The 14,881-nt window shown below is 42.8% G+C and overlaps 1 protein-coding gene across 4 annotated transcripts in view; it reads left to right on the top strand.

Moving 5' to 3' along the window:
* LOC118666040 (gamma-secretase activating protein) overlaps window positions 1-14,881 on the top strand; it is a 74,822-nt gene that overhangs the window by 50,052 nt on the left and 9,889 nt on the right. For 3 of the 4 annotated variants that reach the window (XM_036327628.1, XM_036327626.1, XM_036327629.1), the window contains 5 exons: window positions 5,724-5,852; window positions 6,762-6,820; window positions 7,481-7,512; window positions 9,849-9,910; window positions 12,787-12,921. In XM_036327628.1, the coding sequence (XP_036183521.1) occupies window positions 5,724-5,852; window positions 6,762-6,820; window positions 7,481-7,512; window positions 9,849-9,910; window positions 12,787-12,921 (417 nt within the window). The remainder of the gene's footprint in view (window positions 1-5,723; window positions 5,853-6,761; window positions 6,821-7,480; window positions 7,513-9,848; window positions 9,911-12,786; window positions 12,922-14,881) is intronic. The other variant, XM_036327627.1, reaches the window with a different exon arrangement.

Below are 14,881 nucleotides of genomic sequence, written 5' to 3'. Positions count from 1 at the left end.
GTCTTCTAGACATATCCATAGTTCCTGGCACAGAGCTCCTAAAATCCTTATCATTTCCTAAGTGATAAGCATTACAGGGACGTCTTTTGTTATGATAGTTAAGTTGTTAGTTAACTGTCATAGTTAACTATAGTTAGTGTTTGTTCCCAGTTTCTGAAATGGCACCTCAGCAGGAAGGTGAGAGTGTCTTTTGTTATTTATAACCAGCCCCTTTCAACCACATCTGAGATGACCTTATTGAGGTGCTTTTGAAAAGCATCTAAGGTTGGGACTGTGGCCCTGAGAAGCAGCCAGGTGATTAGAGGGTTGGCACGTTTAGCCCCACCGCACTCCCCACCTCCTGAGGTGAGAGTGGCTAGAGATTGAGTTCCATCACCAATGGCGAATGATTCACCCAGCCATGCCTTTATAGGGGAGCCTCCGTGAAGACTCCTAAAGAACGAATATGGAGCGCTTCTGGGCTGGGTGAGCATGTGGAGGAGCAGGGAGGGTGGTGTGCCTGGAGAGGGCATAGAAGCTCATAGCCCCTTTCCACATGCCTTGCCCTTTGCATCTCTTCCATCTGGCCCTTCCTGAATTGTGTCTTTTTATAATAAGGAACCTGTTTTCCTGAATTCTGTGAACAACTGTTGCAGATTATCAAACCCAAGGAGGAGGTTCTGGAAACCTTCGACTTACAGACCAGCAGTTAGAAGCACAGGTGACAACTTGGACTTGCAATTGGCATCTGAAGAAGGGGACATTTTTATGGGACAGAGCCCTTAACCTGTGGGATCTAACACTGTCTCTAGGTAGATAATGTCAAAATTAAGTTCAATGGTCAGACACCTAACTGATGTTAGAGAACTGATGGGTGTGGGGAAAAACCCTCACATATTTGGTGACCAGAAGTGAAGTATTCTGTGAGTAGACTGTAGTAGAGAGAGAAAAAAAAGAATTTTTCCTATACAGCATTTCTGGACAGTGAGCTATGGCGAGTAAAATTAATATTGTAAAACAATTTTATGAAACACTACTTACTAAAAACAGAGCACCAAGCTGGTAGATCCACTCCTGTCATGTCTGTAGAGATGTGACAGCTTACTTCTCCTATGATGCAATTGAAGAACACACCCAGGATCAAGGATTCCTGTTTTTGTTTCTCTCCTACTAGTCACTAGGCTGTGCTGCTGCTCTTATTCAGAATTTTGGTTGGAGTCATAATGTTTCATTCTTAAGGCTGACAGGAGGGAAATACCTTATTGGCGTTCTCAGGGTACATGCTGATTTTGAGATGGAATAATTTAGAGCCATATTTAGTGATTACATTAAAATAAAACCTATGAAAATGGCTAAGAGGACTTCACCCAACTAAGAAGAGATCTCTTTGTTACTAGATGTTAGGAAAAGGAGGAAGTCCATTTATAAATAGGAGAACTTGCACTTGCAACATGCAATCCCCTTAACAGGAAGCCTCAGTGAAACTGAGTCCAAGCTCGTACCACTCTCTGCCCAGCAGCCAATAAGTTGAGTGACAAGGTGTTGAGGCAAGAAAAGGTGACTTTATTCAGAAAGCCAGCAAGCCGAGAATATGGCGGACTAGCATCCTAAAGAACCATCCTGAGAAAGTACAGAATTCAGGCTTCTTTTATATCAAGGGAGGGGAAATGGTAGGGGCAAGAGGTGACAGAGGATGACAGACATCTGGGCACCAGCAGGGGTCCGAGGAAGATTGCGAAACTTCTTTGTTCTTAGCCTATTCACTCTAGTTGATGTGAGTTCAGTCATGAGGTTCCTGCAAATCCTTGATAAACAATTATTATTTTTGTGCATAGTTCCCTTATCTCCTCAGGAAAGGCATTTTTTGGTAAGGGGCTGACTGTTTTGCAAAATGCAAGGTGCAAGTGGCATACCTCTAATGATTAGCATGTCTATATGCAACACCAAGCAGAAGCTGTTAGCCGGAAAGCCATGGGAACAACACAGGCTTGAACAAGGTGCAGCCAGAGAGGCTGAGCCTTTCACTCTGTCCCCTCAGGAGTCCAGTCACCAGAGCATCTTGGCTTAGCGTGGTGCCTCGCTGGCTTCGAGGACACATAGACTTCTCTATTTTATTCTGGCTGCGCTGGAGGTGGTGGGTCACTGTGTTACTCTGGGCTGCAAGTAAAAGCTGATACTGAGGTGGTATCCACTGACGAGCCAGAGTGCACGGAGCTTTAGCCCTGCTGGTTGAGCCCTGGCCTGCAGAGGGAAGGTTCTCTCTGAGTTGGCTTCCTCTCCAGTGAGAAGATGCTGGTGAATCAGAAGACTTAGGACCAGAGCCAGAGGGTTGTTTGGAAATGAAGGGCAGATGTTTTCTCCTGACAGCAATTTGCAGATGAGCCTGCACCACAGGGCTTAAAAATACTTAAAAAAAAAAATCAACTGGCAATCCAAATCATAAATGGGAAACAGTCCCTTAATGTAACTCTGTCGTTCTTTTGTTCAGTTAATAGTAGTCATTGTCTACATTTGTTAATTATTCCATGTCGTCCTAGGAGACAAAAATAGATTATTTCTCAAGAAGAAACTTCTTTCAAAATCAAAGTTTAAAACTCCCCCTTGAGTCGGAAAATGCTTCTGGATTGTTCCTGGGGTATCTAATGGCTTCTAACACCACGTCTCCCAGAAGCAGCTAAATTCATGGGCATCTTTCTGATAAAACTTTTGTGTGCGTGTTTTAAAGTTTTATGAGTTCTTTTAAAGTAGCCAGCATGCGCTCCTCGGTCCTTCTCTTCGCTCAGTTTTTTCTGATGAACACAGCGCTTAGTAAACAAGTACTTCCATCGGTGCTGGTTCACTGAGAGGAGTGGCTGGCTGTGCTCCCCGGTTGGCTGTTGGGATGTGGTTGTGCAGTGCCCCCAATATCTACAATTTTATCGTGGGCTTCGTATATTCTCTGGATTAACGAGCATGCTGGTACTCACTGGCAGTTGAGATCCTTCACAGATTGGCCCAACCTCCTCTTTAATGCTGTCTCCTGTCACTTAACAACACAATCTCAGCCTTCCTCCACCTTTAACCAGGGGCGCAGATAGAGGAAAATGTTTGAGGGTGGGCGTCGGGACTGGGATTACCTGGACATGCTCAAGTGGTGTTCTCAGTGCTGGCTGAACGGTAGGATTGCTTGGGGAACCTGTAAAACTTGGGAGGCTCAGGTCACGCCCCAAACAGTTACATCTCCAGGGGATGGGATCCAGTGGCTGCGAAGGTTTGGAATCAACTCCAGAGGCAGCTATCTACACCACCGAGAATGAAGTGTTCTTGGTTGTTTTCTCTGCTTCCTCTAAGGCTCTGCCTCTGATCTAAACCCAGAATCCACATAGGAGTGTCTCAGTCTTCACTCACTTCCTCAGAGCTCCCCTTGGAATATCCTCTTCTTATGAAGAATACCCTCTTCACTTACTCAAATCCTTTTCATCCTTTGGGTCTCATCTATTAACCAGACTTCCGAATAGATCTCCCAATTTACAATGATCCCCATGAATTTTTATAGCTCAAAAGGTTGCATCAGTTATCCAGTAGATACCACGTAATGACATATGCTGGGCATTGCTCTCTGGACTCCCTCAATAGCTATAGTATAACATGCAGCCCAGTGGCCTCCTTGAAAGACCTGTAAGTTTATATGAAAATATTTTGGAGACTTTTGGCTAACAGTGTTTCTTATTTAAGTGTAAGCTGCTGTCGTTGTTTTAATCTTAAATTCTTTTCCTTCAAACTCAGTGGTTTTGAACTATTTCAGGCCACGGATTCCTTTGAAAATCTGGTGCAAACTATCGACCTTCCCAGAAAAGCGCTCATACAAACACACACTCCATTTCATATGCCAGCAGGGGGTTCATGAGCCCCCGTGAAGCCTGTCCATGGACTTGCTTTACCTGTTTTTTTTTTCTCATCTGAGAAAAGGGATTTTTTAAGTGGGGGAGTGAGGAGGAGGAAGGCAGTTTGGGAGAGAGATTTTCTTAGGCCCCATAGTGTGGGTGTGGGTGTGGGAGGTGGGGTCTTCTGATGGGAGGGTGGCATTTGGTCTGAGGGGAAGAGGCCCTGTGACAGGTAGGACATCGCATTCCTCCCCTCACATACCTGTGGGCCGCATGGTGCAACGCCTGTCCAATGCAGGAAAAGCCGATAGCTTCATTGACCACTAGATGTCACCACAACACCAGTAAGTTTTCTGGCTTTTGGCTGCCATGTGCCTGGGCCCAGAGGTGAAATAGCAAGTACGTTGCAGTAACTTAACCATCAGGGACCTAATATTAGCAGGATTTACTTTCATTATTATTATTATTTCAATACAAGGAAGTCCAAAGGATGAATAAAGATACATTCAGTATAAATAAACGGAAAACGAAAGAAAAGGTGAACGAGATAGAACAGGGGGAGTATGACCTGGCTCCAGTGTTACAATTCCCCTAGAAATGGCACTGTCTTGGAAATAGTTTTTTATCTTTGTGAGAAGGATTGTTGGCTGGACTGGGCTTTCAGGCTCCTAAAACAGCAGTTATTATTATTATGTAACTCACTTCACAGATACTCCAAAACCCATCTTGAACCAATTATGACCGTCCGTTCAATAAGAATTTGGATAATGTGCTCTTATTTAACATAAGGGCATGTTTCTTTTCTTTTTTAAAATATATTTTTATTCATTTCAGAGAGGAAGGGAGAGGGAGAGAGAGATAGAAACATCAATGATGAGAGAAAATCATTGATCGGCTGCCTCCTGCACGCCCCCTACTGGGGATCAAGCCTGCAACCTGGGCCTGTGCCCGTGGCTGGAATTAAACCCAGGACCTTCAGTCCCCAGGCTGATGCTCTATCCACTGAGTCAAACTGGCCAGGGTGGCATGTTTCTTGATTGAGGCATATTTTATTTCTTATTTTTTCTCTTGCAATACAGCCAAGTCTGTTACCACAGTAAGCATTAGCTCACTTTGTTTTATGGCCTCATATTGCAACCTTGGCTCCATTCAAATCTTTTATAATTGCATATTTTATATGATACACACGTTGGCAAGAACATGTGTATCAAATTTATCTTCATTGATTTAAAAGAAAACAATTTGTGTCACTATATCCTTCAACACTGAAGAGGCTTAATATTTCATTTAATTTAAAAATGAACCTAATGGATGCATTCTTGCTTCAGGGTAGTACAATTATATCAATAAGTCAAAGACCTAATTAGGATGCCAACTATTCTGTTCTGGAGTATTTGACAACTGGATGTGAAGCTAGTTCACTTCGCCTTTCCGATTCCTACATCTTGAAAAATAAATTCTTTGGCAGTAGATAAGCTTGGTGGGAAAGTGAGCCTATTCCATGTGCTCCAAATCTCATGAGCATTCTCTGACTGAACATGCATTGTTGATACAACACTGTGTGTGTAACATAGGCTGACCCGCTTAGCCTTAACCCAGGGGAGTCATACCAGTTTGGGGAAGGGGGCAGCGGCTCTCTCTGTGTAAAAGGGGGCAGGAAAGGAAGTGGGGAAGCAAAGACCCTTTAAATCTCTCTACTTTAGAATCCCTATTGGTATGAGAATGCCATCCTTCATGGGAGGTACTCACTCGGAAATGCTGCCCCATGCGAGCTGAGGAAGGAAGGGATCCCAGGTTTGCAGCAGGCTTGTGTGGCCCGCCTGGGTAGTTTGGCCAACAGGGCCCGCTGCTCAAGCTCACGGATGTTTTTGTCCCCTACAGGTGCATAGCTTTAAGAACTATTGGGAAAAACTGAACGCCAACCTGGAATATGTTAAGTACTCCAAGCCGCCCTTACACTATAACAACAGCATGGTCAGGAGTGAGTGGCACAGCCTGATCTCAGAAGAGGTACGTGTGGGTTCATGACAACAAAGCAAGAAGCAAGAGCATGCATGTTAGATCCCGGTGGGACCCCCAAGTCATAAGGCTGGCTTACCTTTGCAGCACCTCCCCAATTGCCAGGCACTTTTGCGTTGTTGCTACCAATCTCCCAATAGGCAGTCAGAGGTGCTTCTCTGATGCTTCTTTGGGTGATAGAGCCCTTCTGTCTCTTGATTGTGGTGGTACATGAATCTACGCATGTGATAAAATGACAGCACTGTACACTCACTGTACCAGTGTCAGTGTCTGATTTGGATAGTGTACCACATATAGTCATTTATATAAGATGTAAACATTGGGAAGATTGCGGGTGAAGAGACCTGAGGATTGTTGTATATAGTTGTAGTATTACTGTATATTAATGTATAGTTGATTTGCAGTGTCCTATCTGTATATATAAAACCCTGAGCAACCATCTGACTGTCCAACCGGTAGTTATGATGTGCACTGACCACCAGGGGGCTGATGCTCAACACAGGAGCTGCCAAGCTGCAGTGACTTGGCAGCTGCAGTTATCGGGTGATGTACCTGGAACCAGAGAGGAGGGAGCCTGATTCTGGGGTGCGTCACCTGAGAACAACCCTCTTGCAATCTGGGACCCCTCGGGCGATGTTGGAGAGCCGGTTTCGGCCCCATCCCTGCAGGCCAGGCTGAGGCTACCCCACCAGTGCATGAATCTGTGCACTGGGCCTCTAGTAAATTTATAATAGTTTTAGAGAAACAAAGTTTTAATAATCTAGGTATTTTATCTGTTTACCTAGAAGGTGTATTTCTTTTTCCTGAAACTCTTAATTGTATTCCATTATGTCCTTGATGTGAAAAATGTCACCCATAATACCTTCAGCTTTTATACCTCTGACATATTCTCACTCCTAGAAAACAGGAAAAAGAAGGTCCAAGGCGTATGTGAGGAATATTCTTGATAATGCAGTAAAGTAAGTGAAACTGGGGATTCTTGTATCTGTAAGATGGTTATCATTTGACTTATTTTTTGGCTACTTTTCATGGAAGTAGCTTACTTTTTTTGTGTATCATGATGCTGTCAGCTTACTGAATGCAGTCAGTGGGGCCCTATTCTGGAATTTGATGTCAGGTTTCTGGTGGAAAAGTTTATCTGTTAAGCCTTACAGGTTTGTACCCTATGGATGGATGATTTGTAAGGAAGTGGTAGAGAAAGTTCTTATTAATTGAACACTTTAGGGGGATACAGACAGTAGGCTGACTTAAAAAGTGATATTGGCCTGTGAGCTTGCTCTTATTTTGAAAGCAGATTTTCTGGATGGTGAGTCATCTGAGAATGCTACAAGTACAGGCCCCATTCCAACTTCTGTTCTATTTTCTGTTCCCATTATTTCCAATAACTAAGAGCTGCAATTGTTCTAAATTATTGTCATTGTTTGCACCAAAGGGCTTTGAGTTTCATAATTGCCTAATGTGGCTTTTGCCAAGTTGATGAAAGTTTCTGAGGTTTTCACCCGCCTGAGAAACAGTTTCTGCAGGGGTTGTTAGAGGAGGATATCATTGTACGCTATTGTGGCTTTCATTAAAAAAAAGAACGTTTCCTGTGTGAGTAACATTGGCTAATTTCTTTGTAGGGTGATTTCTAACCTAGAAGCAAGGAATTCAGGTAAGAAAAGACCTGTAATCAAGCCTTTGGATTCCAGTCACTGTTTTGTTTTTAACACCCTTCGTCCTTCCACTGGGGGTTGGCAAGAAACCCACTTCCAACAGTGCAGTGGAGGCAGCACCTTTAACATCTTCCTGTCCGAGCTCCATCCATGTCTGTCTTGGCACCAGGACCTTCAGGGACAGCTGCTGAGTGTGCTTTTGCTTGTTGGTCCCGGAGTGCTGGCCTCTGGCGTTCATTATTTTCCCGCATGGAGTTGATCTAGTTAACATGCCCACTGGCTGTACCCACAGGATGTGCTTTGGAAATTCCCTTGGCTCAGGGCGCCACTCCCTCCAGCTGTCTGATCACACAAGGGCCTTTGACTGGTGTGCTGCTTTCATTTTGGTTGACACTTGGGCACTCACTGGGTGAGGTCATAGGGGCGCAAAGATGAGGAGCCCCTAGGTAAGCCCAGCGATGTGGGGGAAGATCCTGGGCTTGGAGCCAGACAGGACTGGCTTAAACTCCAGCTGGGCCTCATGCTAACTGTGTCCTTTTAGGCAAACCAGTTAACCATTTTGTGTGGTCCTCCTCAGGGCAAGGGTGGGGAGAAAAGGAGAGTAAATGCTATAGCTCTTGGCACAGTGGGATACCTGGGGTGGCTGGTATATCATTCGTGTGTGAGGAAGAAATGCTAACACGTAATTTCTAAACCAGATGATAGGTGCTATGTAACCTCAGGGTGCAGGTGTGAGGGACAAGGAGCGAGGGGTGAGGGGTGAGGGCAGGAGTAGGGATGGTTGGGGCGGGTCTTGACAACCGAGGGGACTCAGCTGGAAAACTGGGGGAGGAGAATGCTAAGCATATCCAGGTATAAGCCCTTTTGCAGTCTTGTCAGAACTCTTTCAGGGTTCATACAAGTCAGTCTTTATGTAAAAAGTTGTTGCTTTTATATCTCACTTATGTTTATGGGCTTGGCTGTTAGGTATATGTTGGGTGACCCTAACGGAAATTGTTTTGTACAGTGTATTGCTGCACATCCGCAGCTGTGGTCCACCATCATGCACCGTGACGGTGAACTTGTCAGCCAGCCAGGCAGATGGAGCCTGGGCCCACTGCACGGCCCCAGGGCCCAGCCTCTGCCTGTTACCAGGCCATCCATGTTGAAGCCAGGGGTTGCATCACCAGCACCTGGCAGCAGCCGTCGGCAGGGTCCTGCCCAGTGCGCGGGGTGTGAACGTGTGGGATTCAGGGGTTTGCAATATGGGAAATGTTGCTGTGGTCTGTTTCTGTTGTTGGCACCCCCCCCCCCCCCCCGCCCACCCGAGGAGCCCCTTCTGCTCCTGTCCTTCAGGCCTGCTCGCGTCCTGTGACGAGTCATTTTCTCTTGACACCTTTTTGGGAACTTGCCCCTGCTTTGCTTGTGCCAGTTGCCTAGGAAGGATGACATCACTGCCAGAAAGGGAACACTCGTGTGAAATTCAGGGCTGCTGGGCTCAACCCTGCATTGTTTCTTCTTAATCATGAAGGTTATGTGGGATCCATGTAGGATTTCTCCTGAGGTGTCAAGAGGCATTCATGCCTCCCGCCAGGAGCCCTCAGCCCGGGGAAGGCAGAGTTCAGTTCTCCTGACCGGCACGTGCCTCAGGCTCTGGGACAGGAAGAGCAGGGCAGAGGTGCCCAGGTGCCCTCAGGGGAGTGTTAGGGCAGTTCTTCCAATAACACTGCTCCCCTGCTCCCCCACTCCCAGTCTTGCTGGTGAAGTGCAAGTCACGGTGGAGAAAGCGCCGTTGGATTTGACCTTACATATCACTTTCCATGTTGATTTAGTTGCTTTCAGTCTGATAACATACCCATTAGTATTATTGCCACAGTAATAGGTCCCCTCAGCTTAGTATTTCCCGAAAACACTGAACTATGGGAGGCCAGAAGGAAGGGAGTCATGTGATCCTTCCAACAAGTCCCTGTCCCTGTGTTTGTGTCCCCCTTAGAGTTTAGAGAGGTTACTCTGTCTCCCATGAAGCAGAAGTTCTTGGACAGTGGTGAGGTTTTGTGTTGAAGAGAAATCAAAGCCAGAGCCTGTTGCTGTTGGGAGATGTGTTCCTTCTCCCTTCCTTCCTCCCTTCCTTTGTTCTCACCCGGGTCTCGACCTGAATCTGCTGCCCAGAGCTCTCTTGCAGTCACCTGAGTGAGAAGTTCAGCTTATAGGAGTAGGTCACGCTAACCTAGTGAAAAATTTTTATTTTATCTGGGAACTGTCATGTTTTCCCAGTGACTAAGAGAGGGGAAACCCAGGCAGATTCAATTTTTTTCCAGCCCATTTCCTGCTTGACAATTGCTCTGTTTCATTTCAGAGCCAAGAGTGACACCCCTCTTGCAGGAGGAAGACAGCCACCAGAGGCTGCTTGTGGGGCTGGTGAGTGGTCTGTGGGACACTGAGGTGGCAGCAAACCATGGGCTCCAAGAAGGAGGAAAGCGCTAAGTTGTACTTCTCATCCTGATCTTGTTTTTCATTCTTTCAACACAGAATTGTGTCCAGCCACTGTACGCCCTGTGCGTTCAGTGGTAAGGAACACCTATATGATTTCTGTCCTCTTGGAATTACAGTCTAGTGGGGGAGACACACTTTAGTCAATTACCCCAATATAAATACATAATTACGAAACATCATAAGGAAATGTACATTAAGAGTTTTTAAAATGAGGAAAAAGCAACGTCTCTGTGGCATTTGTATTTCTAGTTTAAAATAAAACAGAATAAAGTATTCTTTCTCAAGAAATCCTACTACTAGGAAGACCAAACAAATATAAAGCAAAATAAATTAATTAAAGATCAGAATTGGTAAATAACTCCAAAAATCTTTAAAAGACTGATTAGAGACATCAGGAAAGTCTAATAAAATGTTTTTAATGCTGTGCAAGCTTAGGAATGGGATGATCTACTAGATATGGCAAGTTAAAACATATGAGAACAGTATGTATAAATACATGTTCACACACTTCAAAATTCTAGTTAAACAAAGTATCCTTGGCAAATACAATGACCAAACCTGAGCCAAGAAGAGATAGAAGACCTGAAAGCACAATTACTGTAAAATAATAAGAAAAACATGCCAAAGATCATCCCCCAGAAGACTGCAAAGTTACTTAATCAGCCTGTTCTTTCAAACTTTCGAGGACCAGGTAATTCTCATGGCATGTAAATTATTTTCAAAAAAAGATGGGAAGTGTCTTAATCACTTTAAAAAGCCAGCATAACCTTAAAACCAAAACTGACAATGAATAATCTAATACTAATTAATAGTCAACATCCTTCTTAATGGAATGTTGGAGGCATTTCTATTAAAATCAGAAATAAGTTAAGGATCATTGCGATTTTCACTAAAATTTTACATGGTTCTGGAAATTCCAGCCAATGCAATAAGAAACAAAAGTAAAAGAAGATGCTAAGACTGTCTAATACTACAAACAAACAAAATAAACAACTGGGAAAATGAAAAATAAGGAACAAGTTAGTAAGCTGCTGATTCTATTATTTATTTTATCTTATTTTTTTAAAAAGTCAGGATTAACTAGTTAGAAATAATAATGGAAAACAATATCCCATTTACAAGTTATTAGCATCTAGGTTAATATTTATTAGCATCTAGAATTCTAGATTAATAACATAAAATAAAAAAGCCAATAAAATGTCTCTGTCAGCAACTAAATGACTCAGTCGACACAGTAAAGAGGTGTAGGACTGTCATTACCAGATATCTGACTGTGTTGTTGGTCTACATGGACAGCAACAATATGGTGCTTGTACAAAGTAGTCAGTAGACTGTAGTTTAATTAGAATCTTTAGTATGATATGTGATTAGAATCTTTAGTGTATAATATGTATAAAAGTCAATGTGGAAAGTAATAAGTTTTAAAAACTTAGTCAATGGTTATCTATTTGCGAAAGAAAATTAAGTTAGATTCATCCTATCCCAAATACCACCACTTTATACCATAAAACAGCAATTTTCAACCTTTTTCATCTCAGGGCACACATAAACTAATTACTAAAATTCTGCAAAAACATAGTATAATTTTGATTCATTCGCCCTGGAGGCTATTGTGTTAGCTGTTGTCATTTTTTATTTGACATTCGAACAATTTAAAAATTGTTGTGGCACATCAATTGAAAATCACTGCCATAAATCAATAGAAATATTAGATAGATAAAGGAGTAGGATATACAATACTTAACTATGTGAAAGAATTTGAATAGGTGGATAAATAGTTTTGAAATAAAGAAGGCCCTTTAGTGTGTTATTGAATATAGACATATAGGAAAAGATAGATTGAAAATTTAAACAGAAAAACAAAAGGAAAACGATAAATTTGGAAAAATTGTTTGTGATATTTGTGATAAATGATTAACATTTGGTGTATAAGTAAAGTTTATAGGTCAATACAAGAACAATACATCAGCCTGGCCAGCGTAGCTCAGTGGTTGAGCAATGACTATGAATCAGGCTTGCGGGCTTTATCCCCACTGTGAGCATGCAGGAGGCAGGTAGTCAATCAATGATTCTCTCTCATCATTGATGTTTCTCTCTCTCCCTCTCCCTTCCTCTCTGAAATCAATAAAAATATATATTTTTAAAAAGAGCAACACATGAGAAGGGAAATGAATAAAGGCTGTGACCAATGATTTTTTTGAAAGTAAATTTAGGTCAAAAATCTCAAGTCATGGAAAGGGAAGAAAAAGAATTGTTTACCATTGCTATATTCAAATGACAAATAGAACAAGTGTTTTTGCTTGCTTGTTTTTTATTGTCTATCAAATTGACAACAATTTAAGAATCATACCAGCAAAGTTCAGATTACAGGGAGTTGGACAGCCTCATCCAGTGCAGTGAGAATTAGTGTAACCACAATGGAAGGCATTTTGGTGATCTCTCCACAAACCTTAAGTGTGTGACCCAACAAATTCCATTTCTAGGAATTTAGTCTGACAAACTAACACGGTAAATGACTTTTGTTTGAGAATTCGTTGGGGAATTCTCACCAGGGCCTGGAGTTTGACTCTCAACTGCTCCCTGGGCTTTGGATGGATCAGAAATAGTTCCTCTTGAAAACGTTGGCACCCTGGATTTGTGCTAATCAGAGGAAGATTGAGGATTATGCATTTCTGCTGGTGGGATCTTTACACCCAATATTTTCATATTAATAAGGAATGTTAATAAATGGTTCCAACTCAAACCAGTTGCCAGTGTGAGTGGGTGGGTTGTGATTTATCTAATTTATATCCTGTTTTCAGATGGTGTCTGAACTAAAAGACCATCTTTCGAGACATCTACAGGGTGTGGAAAAGAAGAAAATTGAACAGATGGTTCTGGACTACAGTTCAAAACTGGTTGGTTTTGCTTTCTGTTTTCCATCCCCCAAAGCCCAGGTATATAATTCCTAGTATATTTTTCAAATTAGGTTTTTGGAGGTCTCCCATTCTCAAACCAGTATATTGCGTGCTATAGATTGAGGAAAGGGGGAAAAAAACAAAACCCTCAAAACAAAGAGAACTTGGTGTATTGCACAACCTTCCAATAGTGATTGTATGCTCATGAAGCCTAAACCAGTGATGAGTTTAGCATGGTTGCCTAATGTTCATATCTCATCTTGGCATTTTATTAAACAGTAGGTAATGATTTCTGTGCATGGAGGTTTATGTAAACATGAGAGAACTTGAAGTTCAATTCTTAATTAGCTCCAACAGTCCAATTAGGCCAGATTCCAGTTAGTTGTAGAAATACTACCACATTAGAATCTGCTGATGAGATTGGCAGCTCATCTACCAGATAGCCAGCCACTTACTGAAACCATGTAATCCAAATGAATGCCAATTCATGTGTAAATAGAAGTGATGTTTTTAGACTGAATTCTAAAGCTGTATTGGGTGCTTTTATAAAGCATATGGAGTTGAAGCCTGACCCTACTTAGAACCTAGAAATAATGTGCCAGAAAAAAAAAAATTAAAAGTACATAGAAAGAGAAAGAACACTCCATTTTCCCAAGTTTGGGTAAGACCACTATGCAAATGAGCCAGTCAGTGTCGGATACATATTTTTGCATTGAACTCTGGAAGATTAAATTTATTAGATCGGACCCTCATTTAATTTCATGTTTTATTTTTAAAGTTTCTGCCTTCATTGTAATCATTAGTGTCTCTTTTTAAAAGAATATCTTTGAATTTAATAGTTTTTAATGTATTAGGAGAGGTTGGTATTCTCATATACTGATATTTATAATCAGAGCATTGAAACTATCTTAAATAATCCACCCTTGAAGTGGAACTATACTGAGGGGCTGACTTTCATCGATGTGTTAGTGATCTTCCCCATGCTGATATTAACTTACTTTTTTAGTCTTTTAACTAATACCATACAACTATTTAACACATCTGCCTATCACCTTTACTTCTGTTGACTTTAGATTTCACCTTCCAAAGTATTAAGAGTTTTTGTTTAAATATTATTTTTCCCCATAGTTAACCTCATAAAAGTTTTGACACTGGTTTGTGTGAAACACTCCTGGAACACAATAGGACCTGAAATGGTACAGATGTAGTCTCAGGAAACTCAGTGCCCCTGACTTTCTGCCTCAGCAGTTACTGATTGAAGCCAAATCTGCCTGCCCCAGCCCAGCGGCCAACAGCCACATCTCCCAGGCTCCTCTCAGGAGGGTGGCTTGATAGCCTTTCTAAAACAAATTCCAGAAGTTTCTGCAGAACCTGGACATATTACGCATTATCTTACCTGATTTCAGCTCAAGAGAAACTGAGAATCTATATAATTGAGAATAAATGGCGTTTGTCTGTGCCTGTAGGGAGGCCCTGTCCTTTGCCCACACCTGCAATGCTTGGATGCATGGCTGATAACTGCTTAGTGGAGGCTGTACTAGTATTAACACATTAGTAAAATGTTGAACCTGGGGACTTGAAACCAGTCTTACACCACAGCCCATGCTCGGGACTTCATGCTGTTCAGTATCGCCTTTCTCCTCACTGCCAGTGGTTGGCTGTTGCCACACAGCAGGCCTAGAGCAGACCCAGTTGCACTTGACCTTCACTGATGGACAAAGGCCTTTAATTGAGGGCCTGTTGGCCAGGCTGGGGGAGCTCAGCTGGGGCATGGCCCGCACAGACAGAGGGTACTCTGTTGGACTCTGGGGTGCATTTTCAGTCTTTCCACTTGGGATTCCAGCGCCTCAGAGCTGACCTCAGAAAGGCTGGTTCTGTGTCTGGGAACAGCCGGAGCGCCAGCTGCCCCAAATGTGCTTGTCAGAACTGGGAAGCATAGCTGTGGGGCCCCTGAGGGGTGGGTGGGATGAGCAAAGATTGATAGATTGTCTTTCCCCTC

The sequence above is a fragment of the Myotis myotis genome, unplaced genomic scaffold, assembly GCF_014108235.1.
Source record: "Myotis myotis isolate mMyoMyo1 unplaced genomic scaffold, mMyoMyo1.p scaffold_m19_p_11, whole genome shotgun sequence".
NCBI classification, from domain to species: Eukaryota; Metazoa; Chordata; class Mammalia; order Chiroptera; family Vespertilionidae; genus Myotis; species Myotis myotis.
This window is presented reverse-complemented; position numbering and strand designations above follow the sequence as displayed.